The sequence below is a fragment of the Phodopus roborovskii genome, unplaced genomic scaffold (assembly GCF_943737965.1).
Source record: "Phodopus roborovskii unplaced genomic scaffold, PHOROB, whole genome shotgun sequence".
Lineage (NCBI taxonomy): Eukaryota > Metazoa > Chordata > Mammalia > Rodentia > Cricetidae > Phodopus > Phodopus roborovskii.
Window position 1 is genome coordinate 817,518 of NW_026125739.1, and position 21,936 is coordinate 839,453.

Sequence of the window (21,936 nt, forward strand, 5' to 3'; positions counted from 1 at the left end):
TACAATAGCTTAAGCACATGAAATCACTCACAGAAATCATAGTCTTTTCTAATGATCCTAGTTTTCATTGGCCACAGTGGGCTAGGCCCTCCCCAATGAATCATTAACCAAGAACTGCCTAAAAGTCAATCTTATGGAGATATTTCCTCAGCTGGGTTTCCTTCTTCCCAAATGACTGATGCTTTCCTTAAGGCGACAAAAAGTTAAATTGACCATCGGAATACCTAAGGAGTCTAACACACTTCTCATTTTTCCAGACATTTGGATTGATACATACTTACTTGCCTTGACAGTTCTACATAACAGAGGAAGTTATCCTGGCTAGTAATTGTGCATACCTGCACACCTGTTTATTTAAGCCCACATTCCCATTCTTTTAAACAGACACTTGATGTTCTCCTTTATTAATCCCTGTAATACCAGAGCCTAAAAAAACATAGGATACATGGTGGCATTCAGGAAAGAGGTGCTAAATACATGAATAAATCAATAAATGAAAAAGAGTCCTTGAGGATAAATAAAGGTGTCTGTACAGTGCAGAGAATTGGCCAGAGTATTCACAGCACAATCCTAGTCTTCTAGATTCTGTACATGGAGTTCTTAATTGGTCTATGTAATAAAAACTCAGAGTCAGATATAGAGGAAAATGCTGAGAGATCAGAGAGAATGATCAAACCACTGCCACACCTTACCTCCTTAATGTCTCAGCAAACAAGAGAGTTCCTGTTTCTCCCTATTTATAAGCTGTTTCTAGCCAAATAGCTCAATTCCTATCTGTCTGTACAGACCTCCAGACTTCTATGGTTATCTAGTGGCAAGCTCCATTCTCTGACCTTCAGACAGGCTTTATCTGTATGAGGAAGATACCCTCAACACAACCAAAGGGTACCCCATATGTCTTTTATTGGTTCACCTGCATATATATTACAAGTATAATAAATGGCCATAAACAATGGCCTCCTTTCTAGTTGCCTAATACAACACATATGGTGTAATTATTTCATGATTAAACACAGTTCTCCATTTCCTCGGGGTAGTCTCACAGACCTCAATCCTGATCATCACTCTCTTGAGAACTCCCGGAAGATTTCATTTTCCCTTTAATATTTGTCTCAAGTAAGCAAGAAAGCAAGCCAAGGTATTCACAGCCCCAAGCCATGTGACAACCAACACTAGCTAGGTGACTTCCTGGAATCCACTTAAATCTCTCAAATGGTTACTCCAGCAGAAGAACAGCAGACATGGCAGACAGAGAGCACAGAGCTCTGAAAATGCCATGAAAGAAAAGACCCAGACTGTGGGAGTGCTGTGGACTCACCCCAGAAGAATGTCATGGCAGAAGCCCAGTCCCACCTTGCCAGACCAGAGAAATTGGAGATGTAAATCTGTGGTTACCAGGCAGTGATGGTGCACAGGAACACAGAGCTGCCAGAAACTTGTCAATGCTTTCAGTCTCCCACACATAGGAAACTGGATCCCTCCATAGTTAACACTGAAAATGAGTTTGCATCTCAGTGTGACCACAAATGCTCTAGAAGATTATTCAACAGAACCAGATGACCCAGACAGGCTGAGAACAAAACACACAGACTTGGGGGCCTTTACTCTTTGGGTTCAAATTTCAACTTCTGTTTTTACTGCCTGTCAGTAAAAACTCACGAGCATCTCTGTGGCTATTTCTATTCTTCACTCTAAGATGGGTTTGGTAGAATCAACCTATACTCAGGATAATTAGGAGGACTTGGTGCATTAAGAATTGTGAACCTTCTGAATTATACTGTGAGCAGATTTGTGTCAGTGAACAGTAAAGAACAATATCATGGTATTCTCGGACCACAGGAGAGGCCATTCCATTCTCTTCTACTCTATTCTATCCTAGTCTGTTTTGTTGGAATAAGTCCTATTCTAATCTACCCTATTCCATTCTTCTCTTCAAATCTATTCTATCATACTCTATTATGTTAGAATAAATCCTATTCTGTGCTATGAAAATAAATCCTATTCTACGCTGTTAGAATAGAATGAAAGTAGTGGTGGAATATCTTAGCCATTGTCCACTTCTCACAATATTCTTTGTGCCTCAATAGTTTTGTCCCATTTACTTATTCTGAGAAAAGAGAGGGAGGAGCTGCAGAGATGGCTCATAGGTTATAAGCACAGACTGCTCTTCCAGAGGTCCTGAGTTCAATTAGCAGCAACCATATGGTAGCTCACAACCATCTGTAATGAGATCCAATCCTTTCTTCTGATGTACAGACATATGGAGGCAGAATAAATAAAATCTTTTCAAAAAAGAAAAGAGAAGGAGAATGAAAGAGAAGAACATAGAAAAAGGTGATCTGAGAGAGGGAAAGGTGGCTGCAGGTGGTTGTCTCAGACCACAGTCCATGACTGTTATAGTAAAATTACTTGTAAAACTTTGTTTTGTTTTAGCTCCACATGAAAATTGAGAGTTTCTCCTAGATGAAAGTGAGAATGTCTACACATGCATCTGTATTCCCAACAAGGCTCAAGCCTTTGAGCCCTGAGGTCAAGTGTATTTAGGTCTGCTCAAGAATGGAGGGTGGTCTTGGTTTTCTCGCAGACTGATTCCCTGTGTTGATGATCTTCATTTTGATATCTGTCCTTCCTCACTAGGTGGCATGCTATTGAAGAACTATTGAACTGAAAGCCAGTACTCTAGAGGTAAGTAAAGACAAGCATTTAGAACTTCACATATGAGAAAAAATGATGATGGTCTTCATTTATCCAAGAGATCTACTCATTAGAGATCCTATTAGACTCTGCTGGATGCTGTGCAAACATGATTTTATTAACACCTGACTTTTCCCATTTTCCACTTTCAAGCTAAGGAAACTGAGACTCAAAGGCAATCCTAGAAACACCAAGAAAAGAGGAGATAACAATATTTGGTTCAGTTTTGCCTAGCCCTGAACCAGTTTCTTCTACTACTTTATGAGGTCACCAATAAAGAAGGTACCATAAGACAGCAGAGCATGTGATCACTTCTCTGTCAGAATATCTCAGAGTATGGTAACTGGATGTCAAAACTTCAAAGGGTTGACAATGGAAGGAAGAGGAGCTGGGTCTATAGGTTCTTTGGAGCATCATTACTGGAACCCCCTTCTGTTTATGCCCAAAACTGAGCTCCTTGCCAAACACACAATGAGTGGTCGAGATTTTCTGGGAGTAGGACACAGCAGTTGCCCAAAAGACTGGCAGCACTGCCCATACCTGTGGGATTCCATACTGGTCGATGACCTGCCAGATGTACCAGTCTTCTTTCCGAGATGTTTTCCGGAACCGGAAGGTTGTGACAAAAGCATACTCATCAGGCAGACCTTGGGGAAACACATCCCTGAGAACAGAGAGACAGAAATATGGCAGCAAGATTACTGAGGAGAGTGGGGAGCTGGCAGAGGAAGCTTCCATGTCTGCTCAGCTACTAAGTCTTGGTGGTGTGACTCCCAAGGATGCCTTCAACACCCTCTAAGTTGTACTGGTGCCTCTTACTTCTATTGACCTTCTATTGACCAGCACTTCTATTGACCAGACCTTCTATGGCCCCTTCACTGCCTTTGCCCTGACCCACTGTGCTCATCTACTGGCTTTTGATGATAGATGGCCAATAAGTGCTAAGTGATCCACCCACCCCCGGCCTAAGAATGGTTACAGTCAAGACTGCCAGCCTTCACCTTTTCTGTCCTGTTCCTGTGTTTCTTATACCAGGAATCCTCTACCAAGTAGCTATAATCTCAGTGTATGCCTTCATAAAATCCATGTGCTAAAAACCCGATAGTATATGGTTATTATTAGTTCATGAGAGTAGAACCCTCTTGACAGACCAGTGTTCTTGTAAAACAAAAGCCCCTCAGTTGTTCAGCAATTCTGTCACATGGCATTACCATAAGAAGACACCATCAATGAAAATCTGATCTTAGACAACTATCAACTCTTTAAGAAGTTTCTGCCACTTATGTATCATGAAGACCATAGAGCACTGTCACTAAAACGCAGGCCACCTTCTTACAAATTCAGTTACTAAGGAAGTCTAAAAGCCAATCACTCTGTGACTTCCTGGAGCACTCTTGGAGCATCTCTCCTTCCAATTTCACCCATGCCATGGCCACAAACACCAGCACTCCTGACCCTTAGTTCAACCCTGCAAAACAATTTTTCTTTCTTTCTTCCTGTCTCCCTTTCTCTACAGAGTTTTGCAAAGAGTAATTTATACACTCCCATCATCATCTACATTTAAAGTCCCTAATCTTGTGGGGATCCTTGTGAGAAAGTCTTATAATCCCCTATTCCCTAGCTCCTACCACAAAGCCCCAGTATATCAAGATTCCTATAGGTGCTCAGGAAAAAAGAACCCTAAAAGCTGTTGAATGCTGTCTTCATGATAAACTCTTTCTTTTCCCAGGCCAGTAATATTTGCAGAAGACACTAAGAGGGTAGCTTCCACTTGCAGTGGAGGACAACAAGCTACATGATACCCCTCCCTCTGGATGGCAATGACATTCCTTCTTCCCCAGTTGTGAAAAGAAAGGTACCTCTAGACACTACCAGAGTTTACAAACTTCTTCTGGTGTATAGATCAAGGAGATGTGGCAGACAAAGTTCATATCCAGAGAGTCTGGTCTCTTCACAGTTTTTTTTTTTTTTTTTTTTTTTTTTCCTTAACCATGAGCCAGCTGTTCTTTTCTTTTGAAGAATTTGTTCAGGAAGGATCCAAAGTCTACCTTGGGGGTGGAAGACTGCCACTGGAAATACACATGACATGAATTTCGCTGCTGGAGGAGATGGAGGTTGTCTGGCCAGATATCCAGGAAGTGAAGTGGAGAGGCATCTGGATTCCTGGTTCTTAGATTTGCATATCGTAAAGGACCCTTCATGTAGCTACACAAATTATGAGCTAAGACTGATCCTAGCTGACCCCCCCCCCCCCGTCATTGATCCAAACTGAGAGGTGGCACAATTATTTAATATCACCTTCTGGCCTAGGAAATCACTAAGGATCACATACAGACAGGAGGGTAAACACCTGTCACTATTAGCTCCTAGGCTTCCCTCGGGAGTGGGGAACTCCTTTAATCACCATCCATGCATGTAGAAAGAGACAGGATGTCCCTATAAAACACTTTTCCTTTTTGTTCATTTCCTTCATGGATCTGTCTATTGTTTTATTTCTGAACACACTATTCTCTTATAATTTAGAATTATGTCAACAGACATATGCAAGTGTGTCCATTCAAACAAAACATTGTGTGTTCACATTATATACATATATAATGCTTGTATGATTATGCACACACACACACACACACACAGAGGGGGGAGCAGAGACAGAGGCAGAGCAGTGCACACATGTATACCTACATACAAATAGTCCTGGGTGGGGGGTCAGTTTAATCAAGGGTAGGAAAGCCAATGAGCAATTCTTTTCACAAATATTATAGTAGATAATTTCAGAGCAAAGAACCAGGCTTTGGACTTCAAATACCTGATGGATGTCTAGCTTCTGTTTCCTGTTATCTGTGAGATTTGACATGTGAGTGTTTTCTTTAGCGGTCAGATGCTGGACAGATGAATGAGAGCAATGTCTGCCTTGTTCACCTCATATTGTTATAGTGAAAATCAAATGGAGGATGATGTGTTAAAGAAATGAGTAATATTGAAAATGGCATCTTTTTCCATTACAAGTAAAATTAACCTGAAAATTAAGTCATGTGTTTTTAAGGAGGAATACATTTCAAAGCATTAGAAAATGAAGGGAAATTACCCTTTCTTGAGATGCCTGAGTTGTGAAGCTATGCTGTATGAAACAGAACACACAGTGATCCTTACTCAGGAAAATGTCAGTGTCAATAAGCTAAACTCATTCACCTAGAAGCTATCCCTAGTCCTCTGTTCTCTAGAGTAAGAGCTTAAAGATATGCTGCTGATTGACAGGTGTCCCAGAAGATCAAGACATCTGTAGTAATGAGACGAGTCCTCTGTGAGGCATCCAACACATTTTTAAACACTCTTTCTCTACTAAATTGTTCCCTGTGGTATGAAATTACACAGGATTCTTTTCTGTTTCTGAATAGTGTGGCTGGTGGATTCTTAAGAAGGGGTGAAGGAAGAGTGTAGTCTGGAGCCTGATCATTCTTGTATTTCCCTGAATGAAGCTGGGGCCAGGTGACTCACATTATTCCAAACAACTATGCAGAAGAAGATGCTCAGTAGCTATGAAGTCAGAGTTGGTCTCTGTTCCACAGGTGAAAAGTTGGAGCTCAGAGGAGTCATGTGCCTCATTCTCCTTTACTCTCAGAAAGTACAATGTGAAGTGATGCTACTGTCTAATACAGAGTCAGCATTGGAAAGATGTTCAGTGAACTCAATGCTGTGCTCCAGCCTGTGTTCATAGCTCATTAGGGATAGCCAAATTCTGACTTCTCTCTCACTACAATCTAATTCATGCTCTTAGGAGAGAGCCACCAATACCCTGCTATTTGAAGTGATTAGGTCAGCAATGGGACTACCCTGGAAGAGACCAAGACCTAAGATTCTCCCACAGCTTCTAATGAAGCAATGAAAACAGCCTGCAGACAGACTGCATAGTTTGACTCACTGGCCTTAAGTTCAATGCAAGAATTTGATTTGAGGAACATAAAGGAAGGGAAGGTTCCCCAAGAGCAGCAGCTAAAGCCTAGCAGTTGAAGTTTACTTGAAGGATGAACAGAGCATGTATCCAGGCTAGAAGGAGAGACACCAGCAAAGATAGGGCAGTAGGAGGAGGTACCTACATTCTCTAAGCATACAAGGAGTCAACAAGGAAGGTCAAACCATGAGTCCCCAAAGGTGATTCCAAATGCCAGTCTGCCCTTTCTGGCCTCTGTGTTTAAGAAAACATAGAAGGAATTAAAGAGTTACAAGATGGAGGCTGGATCAGATGATGCAGGAGCATCCTAGTTTTCAGACTGACTGTTTTCTGTAAGCATAGAGCACTCATTGTAGGATCATTATTAGCCCTTCCCTGGAGATCCAACAGGATCAGACACTGGAAAAATACATGCAGCATAGCTGCTCAACATCAGAAAGCAAGGATACTCATCTCAGGTGGAAACAAGAAAATTGAGGCATATGGTAATATTTATAAACAAGGCACCCAGCCAACATGGAAACTGGATCTCCCTGGTCACAAACATTACAAGATCCTAGGAAATAGACATCTGCTAGGTGAGGCCATGGCAGGTCCATAGAAGGTGATATATGGTGACAAATATAAAATTATTTTTCTTTAATGAGCTGAAAGAAAACAACATCCATAAAAGGATGATTAATGTCAAATAAACAGATGAACACAAAATGAAGAGAAAATCATTAGTGCAATGATCATGGAGCTGCAAAGAACTTCCTTAACTTCCCAGACCAGAAGCTAAGCCATGTCATCTTGGTGTGACCTTCATCAGGCACTACCAAATGTGTGACAGCTCAGCTCACTGTTGAGTGAAAAGCTGTGACTGGCTGCACCCTGTTTCCCTGAGTATGCAGCTGTTCTGGAAAGAGAAATGACTACTCACTCAGTTCTGTGAACCACAGGAAAGGAACCCATCCGAACATAGGAACTCTGTGCTTCATTGTCTTTCTTCCCCAAGATTTTCTTCACACTGAATAAATCCATTAGATCAAAACCTGTGCAAACAGAAGAGTTGGAAGTGAGTTTAGCAAAAGAGTATGAAAGACACATGAATAGTATCTTTGTTTCCATTGCCATGAAGAGACACATAACCACGGCAACTCTTATAAAGGAAAGCGTTTAATTGTGGTGGCTCGATTATAGTACAGAGGTTTGGTCCATTATTGTCATGGCAAGAATCAAAGCTGCCTGCAGTGTGCTAGAGAAGGAGCTGAGAGTTCTTATGTCTTGACTCACAGGAAACAGGAAATGGTCTGAGACACTGAGTGTGGCTTGAGCATATATGGCACCTCAAAACCCACCTCCACAGTGACACACTTCCTCCACCAAGTCCATACCTACTCCAGTACAGTGCCAGGATAAGGCACTGGGGAATCCTGCCACTGGCTGGCTCCGACACTGGAATTGGGAACCAAAAGCATCCTTGATCATGGTTAAGTAGAAGACAAACAAAGATGTTCCAGTTTCTCCTGCTTGGGAGACCTCTGTGTTCCAGAAGCACAAATGTACATATGGATCCTTTAGGACAGTTGTTTTTAAACTTATTAATGCTGTGACCCTTTAATACTGTTCCTCATGTTGTGGTGACACCCTCCCAACCACTGCTACTTCACAACTGTAATTTTGCTAGTTATGAATCATAACATAAATATTTTTGGAGAAAGATGCCTTCCAAAGGGGAAGTGATCTATAGATTAAGAACACCACCAACTTAAGGCTTTCCTTTCTGTGGCCACATTGCTGCCTTTCCCTTGGATCTTGCTTGGATTGTTGTCTGTAGCTTTGGAAGCTCATGGTTTTAAAGAGAGAAAGATGAGAGAGACATAAACTGCATTTGCAGTATTGTACTAGCAACTGTTATTTCAGATCCCTTTGGTCTCCCTTAAGAGATAATTGAGTATCCTTATCAGTGTAAAATAAAAGAACAGTCATGGCCATGGGCTTAGGACTTAGGGAGTAGTTTGTATGGAGATGGAAGTTTAATAGTTCTCAGATACATATGTATGAGAGTCTGGCAGGTTTTGTGACCCACAGAGACTTCTAGTTGTTGCTCAGAGGACAATGAAGATGCTTAGATGTTTAGCAGATGAGTCTGTTCCAACAATGACATGAGACCCTGAGTGAACACCATTCAGTAGCAATACTCACCACCACCTGCAATGCATCCTTCCATAGTAAGATGCTTTAACCAAGTTGCTTTGGCCAACATAGAGAGAATTCTCTGCAGCCTAGGCCATCAAGCCTCCAGAATGCAATAACTGTTCTAAAGGCTGACAGTGTGACAGAATTTGCATATGGAAGCCCATGACACTATATGCCTTGCTTTGAGTTTTAACTGAAAAAACATGGAGGACCACACCAAATACTAACTCAATACAAGGTGATCTGCATAACCCTTTGTAGTGAGATATTTATTTTGTCTCCTTCTGTGTCACTGACCACGCCCATTGGGGGTGGGTGGAGCCATGGGCGGAAGTGACCTGTGGAAGGAGGTCTGAGGCAGAGCCGAGAAACGCTCTCTTGATGGCGGGACTGGGACAGGAAAGCATCTGGTGGAACTTGCTGGTGTTCATCTGTCTCGGTTATAAGTTATTTCTCATCTATTTGGCCTATTTGTTTATCCTGATCCTTATTTAACCGCAATAACCCTTAGCCCTGGGTAAAAGGGTGAACACTTTCCTTCCCATAATAAACTCTGAAGAAAACTAGCAGACAGGAAGGGTAAGGTGGGTCTCCCCAGCACTGGTCTCCTGGGAAACTGACTGACTCACATCCCCACCCAGACATTAGTTTCCCTCCTGTTAGCTGTGTAGAGGTGGAAACTGGTTACCTTTCATGCTTTTAGTGCCTGTAAGTATGCATGATGGTTAATATAATATTTATCATGGTGTAAGTTTGCCTTCCAAGAACAAGGTACTTGCTGCCAACTGTGAATTTGAATGGTTATGGTACAGACAGCAAAGAAGCCCTCAGTTCAGTGAGTATACCTGGAGATACAAGCTGAATGATACAAGGCAGAATGAATCCCTCCCCTATATACTAAGTGAGGAGAAGGATTTGCTACAGGCACTCACTATGTTTAATGAAGCCAAAGCACCCTCTGCCCACACAGACTAAAGAAGCAATCTAAATCTGCTAAGCTTGCTTGTTTTAACTAGAAATTTAAGGGGACAATTTCTTATTAAGGGGCTGAGATAATTCTTAAATATGATAATGTCATAAGGTTCCTGAAGGTAGTCAGAGCCCAGTAATCACTCAGAAGACACCAAGAGCCCTCTATGGAGTCTGTGAGGGGAAACTGTGGCATTGAGTCCTCTTAATGTTCACTGAAACAGAAGTCACCTCGGAGAAAGCAACACCACTATGACCCTGACCAGGTAGGACTAGGATCCAAGAAATACCCAAGTCAGAGCACAAAGGAGCTATCTTCTCCAGCCAGGAAGAATTCTGGGGAGTCCCTAAGAAACCCAGGTGCTGTGGGAAAGCTAGTGGCATACAACTGAAGGAGCTAAGCTCTTAGTTACAGGCTGCAGCCAACCATTTCTGCATTTGGGTGACTAGGGAGTAGTGTACTACCCAGACATTTGGAGTAGGAACTTACTATCCCAGTGACTACAATGTGGGCAGAGGTATCACAGCATCCCACCAGGGACTTGAGAAAAAGACAGCAGCCCATACATGATTACAAAAAGGGACCCCTGGTCCTTTCATTAGCATATGCCTATGGTGTCTATTAGCATAAGAAAGCCTATGCAAGCTTCTAGGCTCCTTCAATACCTTAATACTTTTCAGAGTCTTCCGCCTCATGTGCAGGTTCCCCTCCTCCAAGATACCTGTTCCCTTAAAACCCTGGGAAAGCACCACCACAACCACAAACCCCACCCCCATCAATTTTGCTTTCTCTGAGACAGGCTGGGCAGGTTAGAATAGCTTCCCCCCCCCCTTTTTATCCATTAAGTGACTATTTTGGTTTCTTTACTGGGCCCATTTAATTCAAAAACTTCAAAAACCAAGAATTTAACTCTGTAGTGAATGATACTGATACATTTCAAACCTGGGACAAATAGCTGAGGTGCCTACTTAACATATCAAAGCACGCCTGTACTGGAGATTTTCCCCGCACCATCCCTCATTCCCTATCTGTTACAGGGCCCTTCTGGCTTGCACACCCAGCCCCTCTACTAAACTCTTAAGCCCATAGCCTGGGCTTCTCTTCCCTATATAGTCCAGACAATTTGGTTACCATTGGCTCTCTTTGTACCTTTGGGGCCTCGGCTGATGCACCTAGTTATCCTCTACCTTCTGTCCTTCCCCTACCCATCTCCTCAGATGGTACACACAGCTCATGTATGCACTGGACTCTCTAGCAGAGGTCCCTGCTTCTGACTATGCTTTCCTATATATCTATAGAAAAACCTGTTCCTTCATACCTAGGAATAGTCATGTTTCCTTTCCTTTTTATTTCTTTTTTCCTATTCATTTGGTGCTGAAACCTGGGATTGATCCAGGGACTGAATGAAAACAAATGAAAGGAAAAGAAAGAAAGGAAGGAAGAAAGAAAGAAAGAAAGAAAGAAAGAAAGAAAGAAAGAGGTAAAGGAACATGAAAGCACATGACTTTTGTCCCAGTCTTTTGTCCCAGGTTTGAAACATAACAAGTACCAATTTACATTAAATAAATAAGGGAAGACACTTGGAAGCTCTGGGTGGTTAACTGACTATGAGGACAGATATCCTAAGATAAAGCAACAAAGTTTTCAAGGCTAAGCAATGCCCCATCACAACTCAGTAGACCACATCAAGTCCACTGTTCAGGAAAGTTGTATGGCACTTTTATTGACAAAGCACTGGCAGAGAAGTTATTAGAACTGAGGGTTCTCAGAGACATTCTTCAGATCCCCTGTTGTATAGATGGGGAAACTGAGGTTCAAAACAATCAGGAATTTGATCTGCAGTCACTGGCTGTCCAGCTCTTATGCTTCCAGGGGAAGTACATACTGACGACATCTTCAGATTGTAGTTCTTGAGATTCAGTAAAATGATAGAAGAGCAGCTATCCTCTGAAACTCAGATTTCCCATCTGTGCAGGTACCTGCGGTGTTAGTTAAGTGAAGAAATGCATGGACTCTCAGTAAGTGACAGCTGTCACCACTGTCACAACTATTTCCATTATGGATATACACATTAAATAACGATGACTTGAGAGATGCTGTTCTGGAGGCATGTGGCTCACAAAGCCAAATATAGGCAAAGCAACCAGGTAAAAGTGGACCTTGAAAAGGACTTCAAAGGAAGATGTCCTGCATAGAACTGAGTAGGCAGATTCCCACTGTGGGAATGGATAATAGATTATCACTGGCGATCACTGAGGTACAAAGTGGACATGTCTAATTCAATCTTTGTAGTTGATTTTGACACTGGGCAGAGCAGCTCAGCTACAAACATGCTAACTTCCAAGCCTGAGTTATCAAAGGCAAACAGTAAAAGTCACCTTTACCTTCTGAGTTGGTCAAAGAAACTGACAATGACAGCACCCCTTGGTTATCCTCTCTATTTCACAGGCCCAATCAGCAAGAATAGATGGATACCACTGTCACTCTGGCTTCCTCCAAAAGTCCCAGAAGTTTACCTGGAGTTGCCTGATGGGCAAGGTGGAGTAAAGGTTACTAAGGCATGAAGCTAGTTACTTGTCAGGCTACTACTGGATCCTTGATACACATCCTGGAAGCTAGGGTCTGCTGTGGACCTATAAGCCATTCCTGTGAGTATGGCACTGCCTGTCTGCACCATCATGGTGGGAGGTATTTCAAGGAGCATCAGCTACCTCACATGTTCTTCCTGTTGTGTACACAAAAGTATAGCAGCTTTCTACTAGAAAAATCCTGTCTTAAAGACACAGATGTTGCATTTCTGCAGTCCATAGGGGCATACTGATAGGACAAAATTCCTGGGACTGAACCATGATGGCAGAAACTGGACCTGAGGAAAATGGAGAAGGGAAGATGGATAAAAGAACCTGGAGCCAAGGGACAGATCTTGGTGAGGAAAGCAGAGGAAAAGCTAACAGTCCACACTCTTTTAAGGGCTAAGAGAGATTTGCAGCCACAGAACTAATCAATACACACACAATGAGCAATGGAAATACCAACTCCCTATTCTACACAAGCTTCCATGTCTCTTCTGCCTGGCATTGTTGGAGATGGTCTTTTAATAGCCCCTGAACTCTTCTCTCTGCCTCTGGTCTTTAGTCACACACCTGCTCTCCTACCTGCTGAATTCCTCATGCATTTATGAAGCTGATCCAATCCCCATTCTCTCTGAAGTACATTTATTCAGTCATTCATTCACTCAACTTGCCATCATTTACTTGCTTATTCACCAATCCCTGCTATACTCATTCTAATGAAATTTTTAGGAAGGCCCCAACTTGCTAAAAGGAAAACTATTCAGATGTTCCTCACTGTTGAAGAATTACTGCCACTTACACAGTTCAAACCATTCCACCAGGACATTGGTGACAGATAAGAATGATAGAAGAGTCATGGAGGCCACTCTTAGGTCTGCAAGTTGTACATGAAAACAATCCTCTGTGTTGGAGTCTTTCTTACCTGTGATTTCCTTGGTTCCCCCATTGGTGTGTTTAAAACTGTCTCCTTCTACCCGAAAACTAGGACAGAGCACATCTGAAAAACAAAGCAAGAAGAAAGAGACAAATGAGAAAGCATGCCTACTATATACCTGTAGAGTGTGACAGCAACGAGTCCTGTTCTACCTACAGTAAAGAGCTGCACACAGAGGATGCTGGTTACCCCATATTCTTTCATTCTTCCATATACTTGTGCAGTTGTTAAGCACTGTCTGTAAATATACTAAGGCAAGACATGATCGTGGCATTGACTTCACATCCAAGGAACTCACAGGGACACTAGGGCAGTTGCATCTGCTAGCCTGCCCAAGAACTGTGAGGTTTCCAAGAAATATTACTCTCAAAAGAACAATAAAAAATACAAAAGTGATTGGTGGTATTAAGGCTAAAAGGAGATTATTTGAACTGGAGGGGTAAAATTGGTATGGGGGATGAGGGCTAGAAAGTGTTATGCATGCTACCAGAGGAGAAAATACAGCACCATTCTTGTCAAGCTGTGAAACCTGTAAGCTACAGTAATAACTTTTCTGAAAACACATGTCCAGATATGTAATCATGGCATGAACCTACTGAGAGTAACTAACAGCTTTCTGATTGAATTTAATTCTACTCCACAAGATGAAATAATTACCATGCACTATTATTGGTCCAAGAACTTATAAATCAACAGGTCATAGAACCTAGGAGAGAATCTACTACTATTATTCTGTTCAATGAACATAGTATTAAACAAGATTCAAAGTAACTTATAGTAATACCCATGGATTAATGCATCTGTCAACTCTTATTATTATAGAAGCTTCTATTTGTAGTAAACAGCAATTAACACAGATGTCTTCAACTAGCTAACATACAGAGATGAAGACATTTTTAAGTCCTTAGTCCTAAATGGGAGAAATAGATCATACCCCTTCCTCCCATGAGTCAGGGTTCATTACAAAAGATAATAAAGATTTTAAGATCCAGAGGTGGTGGGTCTTAAAATTTTTCTTCTCAAGGAAACAATGTTTTCTATACACAGCAGTGCAGCTGACTATACAAACCCAGAGCAGTTGAAGCAGTATGCACAAAACTTGCGTGAGTTCAATCCAGATCAAATCTCCAGGACAGAGAGGGGAAGTGGGCACAAAGCTCCACTCCCAGCTGAGGTGCTTTTGGAAGTTGATAGCTTCAGAGTCAGTTTTCTTTAAAAGGGTATTCCCTCAAAAGTTGACCATGCTTAAATGAGAGCTACACACCCAAGAATGTATTGGTAGCACAAATTAGATTTGACAGGTGGTGAGTTTTGTTGTTGTTGTTTTGGTTTTTTTTTTAGGAACACATAAATTTGGTTTGGTAGGGAAGGCTGGTAGATCTGGAAGGAGTTCAAGGTGGTGGCAAATATGATTAAAATGTTATGTAAATTATCAAAGAACTAATAATTTTTAAGGAGTGGTAAGATTGAGCCAAACAGATAAGAGATCCAAAGGAGATACAGGCTGAGAAAAATACATTTGTGGAGATATGAAATATGAAATATTTATATGGACATATATATGAAAACGCTAGGTCAGCAATTCAGACCCCCTGTACATGGATCTCTGTTAGAATGCCTGGGCAGTCTAAGCGACCTCTGACAGTGGAACCAGGATGTATCCCAGGTGCACAAAAGATTTTGGGAGCATGTTGCAATGGAGGCATGCTCCCTTAACCTAGAGGCAGGAGGGAGGGTCTAGTCCCTACTCTAAATGACTAGACATATTTAGATGACTCCTCCAGGAAGGCACCACCCTACATGTGGAATGGAGGGCGATGGGAGAAGAGGGTGGTCGAGGGGCATGAGATATTGGAAGAGAGGGAGGGAGGGAGGAGGGAAGGATGGAGAGGGAACTGGGATTGATATGTAAAATATGAAAAATAAATAAGAAAGACAGAAAGAAAGCAAGAGAGAGAGAGAGAGAGAGAGAGAGAGAGAGAGAGAGAGAGAGAGAGAATGCTATGTCAGTGAGCCACTCATCAAATGGGAACTGTATGCCAGGGGTTAAGCCCCCAAATGCCTGCTTACCTCCCTGTGGTTCAGCCCTGCCCAGGAAGCAATATGAATATAAACTACTATTATTTTAACCACACAGCACCTTCAGCATTCCATTATTTTTATGTGTAGCAACTGATCACTTTTCCAGTTTGGGGACATCAACATTTGGGTACAGGACTGTTGGGGTGCTATTATCTCACAATAAGGGAAATAGGGTAGAGTGTCCCTGCTCTCAAAATACATTTTAGTGCTGACCCCCTATAAGGCAACACAAGGTCTGACAAAGATGTGGAAAACATGACTTTGGAGGCAGCACCAGGCTGTCTGTCTAGGACTAAATATGAGCGAAGAACTAGGCATAAGGCAATATTTAGACAACTCTACCAAATGCAGCCTGCAACTGTGGAGAGCTAAATGATTGCTTTAATTCTGACAGCCTTCCAGAAAGATAGGCTAGGGATGGCCAGTCATTGAAATGAGTCTACACTGTAAATGGAATTGACTAAGATGGCTCTGTCAAGGGTGGTGAGCAAAACCCATGAGGCCGATGGCTGCATCTCTGAGTCACAACTACTTATATTTTGTGGAAGAAAGGACAAGCTGAAGTTCACAGACACAGAAAGATTGGATGTCTTGATGGAGGAAGCAGACTCTCCCACACGACTTTAAAGGAATCATTCCCAAAAGAACTGCAGATTGCCAAAGACCTTCAAAAGCATGTCATTGCTAAGCCCCTCCATTCAAGAGGCTCAAGGAAATTCTTAGGCCATCTGTTTAAGTTAGCACAGATAGGTCCCCAAATAACTCCACAGTCAGACTTCCAGCAATGTTAGAGGCCTTGGGCTTCATCCATGCCATACACAAATCTAACATGCAACCCACAGGCTCACATTTTCAGCTCCTTTCCCCCCACTAGTGGCACTGTTTTGAGAGCAGTAGTGGTTGACTGCTATGGATGTGGGGCTTGGAGGGTTATATCTGAACACCATTTCTGTCTCTCCTTCCCAATGACTATGACATGAACAGCGTCTATCACCACCTCCCATTGCCAGAAACTCCATCACACCTTCCCCATTATGATGGACTAAAATCTTCTGAAACCATGAACTAAAATTAACATTCCCTTCTGAAAGTGTGTTTCCATGTCAGGTCACAATGACACAAAAGTAGCTAACATGGTCTGCTTTCAGGGAGGTAGGTGTGGTACCCTAAACCCAGCTCAGCCTTCTTCCACTTCCTCTACATCTTGGGGCATGGTCTGTTTATTTCCACATTCATATTTTGTTCAAATGAAAGACAAACTGACCCCTAGATATGTCCCAAATACCTTGTTTGAAGGACACAGAAATGTATAACAGAGCAAATTGTAGTCCTGCCTTCAGCTGCTTGCGGCTGCGATCTTCCTACTTATTCGTACCTAGAGAAGGACCCCTCCTCAGTGAGACCAAGTTCCAGAACTAGTGGCACAGTATTCAAGTCAATGTTGGGCATGTGTGTTCCCAGTAGGTGGCTGGATCTCAGTTCAAGTGCATTTGGGCACTGTCTCCACCAGGAGCAGTATAAGCCTCTGATTTAATCCCAACAGAAAACAATCACTTACCCCTAAACTGGAAGGAAAATGTTGGTTGGTAAGGAAGGCACCCTGTTCACCATGATTTGATGAATCAAAGAAATGCTATCCTAGGCTCCAAGGATCCTGGGATGGGGATTTGACAGTCACTTTGAACATCAACACAATCCTCATCATTTACTTCTGTGGCTATGGAAATGATTGCATTTTTAACCCACAGGGGGGAAAAAAATCAAACTAACTTGTAATTGGTTAAGTTACTATTGTTACTATTGTTGAGGTTTGTTTTGTTGTTGTTGTTTTGTTTTTTTTTGGGGGGTTTTTTTGGTTTGTTTTTTGTTTGTTTGCTTGCTTTTACTTTTGCAATCAAATTCATCCAAACTTGCAAAAATCCCCTACGTCTGGGCTGCACCAAGATTCTGGGGCAGAGAACTTTTTGAAAGTTTGAGTTTCTGGATATCTGAGGAGAAGTAATGGGCTATGGAAACCAATGCATTATTCCCCAGGGAGAGGAGATTTACTGACAGAACAGGGTCCTTTCATTGTCCTAGTATACCTGGATTTATCCAATAACCACTTGGGATCCACTTGAGCAAAAGTTCTGGAGTTAGAGAAGGGACAAGAGCTAAGGATTCAACAAATAGAATTAATGTATCCTTAGCTGGTTGAATTTTCCTAACACAAACCTGACAATAGAAATGCATCCCTGCTCCCTCAGCACCAGTTCACTGTCTGCACACCAATCAATATTTATCCATTGCATTTTAGGTTTAGAACAAATATGTCCTATGCTTCTCAGGAGGACACTGGTATACTTCTGTCTTTACACATATCAGGCTCCATCATGCCAGGAGTTGGTCAGAGGGGCTTCCCCAAGGGTTAACACTAGGCACCTACTTCAATCTCTCTGGAAAAGCACTTGAACTTATCTGCCTTCAGTTTACCACACAGAGAAGGAGCCCACTTTTCATATTATGGGATGGGGAAAGTTTCTGACATCCTGTGTTTCAGGTTGGTACACACATAAATCTATCTGTGGGAGACACAGTCATACCACCCTTTGATTCTCATCCAAGTTTTTTCCAGTTTGGAAAAGAAGAAATTGGCAATTGTTGTGAGCCTGGAACTGTTGCCTGACCTGGAACTGAACACATACTGCCATCCTCGGTAAACGTCATTCCTATTACACAAATAGGAACAAATGCAACAACTAATATCTAAGAAAATTTGGGAAACTCACTAGGTATGAGGACTATCTGTATATAAATTAAATATGATTTTGATTCTGGATCCCTATTGTAGAGATGACAAGTCCTAGGGGTGGGGATCAGCAGAAAGAACAGGGACCAGGCATGCAGCTGGTGGCTGAGTAAGGACAAGATAGAGTTATTGTTGCTCATTCATCACTTCATAGAAAGCTCTGCTGGGTGCAGCTGACCACAGGGAGAAGATGATGTCCCAAGTGCACAAGGGAAAAGGTGGAAAGGGGAAGGGGTAACACACTCATAGACACAATAGCCCAGTCTCTCCGTTGTTCCAACTGTGTCAGCTAGGGACTGTCAATGCTCTCTTGAGTTATACAGAGGCAGCAGGCACATGTACAATGACTCTAGAGATAATATTAATAGGCATTACATCCCTAATGGCTTCCCAGAAATGGGGTGGCCATATGTCTAGATACAATATTGGTTGTGCTGTGTGAGTTATTTGTGGGTCTATTCATTACTCAATTAGGGGAAAGAATTATCTCCAGTACTAGAAGCCATATGTAGACAACTTTTTGTGTAACAGATACTGTTGGAAAGCATGTAAAATATATTAACATATCTAATTACATTTTCTCCACAGCTTTATGAAGAAGATGCCTTTAATTACAAATGTACCAAGAAAAGTATGCAGAAGGAAGGAAGTGTTCAATGGTCACAGTGCTAACAGATGGTGAGTGATTCAGCACAGTCTCTCTTACCTGGGGTCCTCAGCATGTTGTGGCCTCCCTAGAGGATGAGTCACCTGACCAGGAACTCTAATCTGCCTTCAAAGCCTGCTGGTATCGCACCCATATGGCTTGCTACCCTCTGAAATACTCTCTGGCTTTTGAACAGTTCTGACCAGCAGAGGCATCTTCCCCAGCTCTTCATTGGTATGATTCATTGGCTTAAATGCATGGGGAAGTCAAAGCCAGTAAGTGGCAGAGGTAGACACATGAGTCTAACATAAGCTTATGTGCTTTCAACCATTATTCATTAGAAAGTACTTCTTTGGCTATAAAAGAAAACAACCCACATAGTCCAGCAGCACTACTGTCTCAAAGTCACATATGTGCCCTAATATAGTCCTCTGAACAAAGGTGCAGGTAAAACATAATTATTAGTAATACACAGCTGAAGCCATTCTTAAAGGTAGAGGTGCATAAATAACATCCATGGGCCAATGCTGATCACACACTGTGTTTTTACCCTCCGTTCCACTTCTGACACCTGTTCTGGGACATTTTGGAGAACCCTGGTACTATATTTCTTGCAGGTTTGTCCTGACTAGTGTTATGTCCATTTGACAAAGGCTAGAATCATAGGAAAAAGGAAGGGACCTCAATTGATAAAATCCCTCCATAAGATCTGGCTATAAGTTGTATCCTTAATTAATGACTGATGGGAAAGTGTCCAGCCCATGGTAGGTGGTGCCATCCCTGGGCTGGCAGTCCTGGCTTCTATAAGCATGCTAAGCAAAAACCATGGAAGCAAGCCAGTAAACAGCACTCCTGCATGGCTTCTGTGTCAGCTGTCCAGGATCTCACCCTGCTTTAGTTCCAGTCCTGACTTCTTTCAGTGGTGAACAGTGCTATGAGAGTGTAAGCTGAATAAACCCTTTCATCACAGCAAGTGTAACCCAACTAAGACAAGGCCAACAAGTATCTCCTGCCTCTGCGAAGGCCTTGGCTCCTCTGGCTGGAACCACACCTTCCGGGACCTCTGCATTGGAAAGGTAGAGTCAGGGTGCCAAAATTCCAGAGAACATTTATGTAAACATCAGGACCATTCTGGTAGGGTATGTGGCAAAAACAGTAATATCAGAAAAAAAAAAAAATCCTGCTAGACATGCAGACAGCTGTACTCACTGGTCACACAACTCAAGTCCTCACTGTTTGTCCCTGTCTCAGAAAATAGTTGTTGTGGGGTAAAGGGAGAGGATTCAGCTGATTCTTTTGAGGTGGTTTGAAAGAAAATGGCCCCCAAAGAGAGTGGCACTATTATGAGATGTGGCCTTGTTGGAGGAAGTGTGTTACTGTGGGGGCAGGCTTTCAGGTCTCTTTTCTCAAGCTTCACTCAGTGTGACTATTAGTCACCTTTCTGCTGCTTTCTGGTCAAGATGTAGCCAACACCACATCTGCCTGCATGCTGCCATGCTCCCTGTCGTGATGATAATGGACTGAAACTGTAAGCCAACACCTCAATTAAATGTTTTATTTGTAAGAGTTCCTGTGGTCATGGTGCCTTTTCATAGCAATAAAAACCCAAACTAAGACACCTTCCATGATGGCAATCTAGGCACTGTTAAGTTTGCAGACTAGAGAGGGAGATTAAGTGATGACAAGGTAGGGTCCTGCAGAGCCATCTCTTCTCTCCTACACCAATCACATACCTTTTGCTGGATAAGGGGAAGCTGAAACAGTGAATTGGGAGAATGTATCCCTAAGGCTGAGAATAGGAAACCCCAACGCAGCCCTTATGTGTCTATTTCCAAACTTATAAAGAAAGGATCAAAGTCATGATTCCCCTTCATCTTGGCTGACTTAAAGGGCAAGTGGGACAGGCATAGGACATAACATTTGCCATCTAACAAGTTCTATTCATTCAGGTATTCACTCCTTCAGTGAAGACATGTTTTCCATGTATCCAACACATCTGTTAGAGCTTGTGGAAGGAACACAAGCACATGACTGCAGCCAGGAGCTCCGCCTTATTGATGCCTACATGCTAAGTGAAGATATAGAGAAATTACAAACAAGAAAACCGGCCAGATGCATCGCCTTCATGACAGAGGAAATACACCTATATGGTGACAGGGTGATGAATGAACTTTTAGGATGGGTACTGGACCCCAGAGGGAGTGACATCTGAGAGAGAGTCAGGGAGAACAAGCAGGAAAGGTGTGGGCATAGCAGACAACTGCAGAGACCCAGAGACTTAAGGGCTATGGCTAAAGGCCATGTTTGTAAGTAGAGGTGGGAAACAAGAACCACCTTGAGATAAGTGGCAAAGTCAGGAAAAAGTATAGACCCTTATAAGCCAATGTGAAGTTTGGAATTCAAGGCAATAAAGAGACCCCTGATCGGGAGGACAAAGACAAATATATTAGAAGCTTGGTAGGAAATGACTTTCTGCTCCTGAAGAGGCTCGCTATAAAAGTGGAGCTCACTGTGGAGTGTCACCATTCAAGGAAGTCTGAAAGACACACCCATCATCTGAAGCTTCAGGTGTCCCCAGGCATAGCCTTATTTTCTTTCACAGGAATGTCCCTTGGCCAAGAAACAGTAAGTGTCACCAGGGACTGTTCCCTGAGCCAGGCAGACAACAGAAGCATAGCAAAATACTGGGAATCAGCAGAGCTCAGGACAGGACAGTTAGGCAAGGCAGTGGCTATCATCCCTCTGTGCTTAGCAGATGGCCCAGTGCTCAGAATAAAACGGTTTATTTTATTCCATATCTTTAATGCCAAGGACATATCCGGCACTGATATGAGTAAAAATAATGGGCCAAATAATAAGTGCTCTATTCATGGAACCTATGTCCAGCAAAGAAGATGGGTTATAATGAGAAAGTTACTGGATAAGACACTGTAGAAGCAGCACGTGGATGGAGGGATGTCTCAACAATGACAGGATAGAAGGAAAGAGATGAAGACAGGAAAGAGAAGAGGAACTAACTGGAGGTGTAGGCAAGGGTCTGAAAATAGAAACAAAATTGATATCATGGCTTACAGATGGCCAACAAAGGAAAAAGTAAGGACAGATATTTGGGCCAA

General features: G+C 42.4%; 1 protein-coding gene across 1 annotated transcript in view; it reads right to left on the minus strand.

The window, feature by feature from the left end:
- Col22a1 (collagen type XXII alpha 1 chain) overlaps positions 1-21,936 on the minus strand; it is a 245,476-nt gene that overhangs the window by 209,700 nt on the left and 13,840 nt on the right. Inside the window, exons 3-5 of the mRNA XM_051178562.1 lie at positions 13,293-13,367; positions 7,569-7,680; positions 3,235-3,358 (exon numbers count right to left, since the gene is read on the minus strand). Of these exons, the coding sequence (XP_051034519.1) occupies positions 3,235-3,358; positions 7,569-7,680; positions 13,293-13,367 (311 nt within the window). The remainder of the gene's footprint in view (positions 1-3,234; positions 3,359-7,568; positions 7,681-13,292; positions 13,368-21,936) is intronic.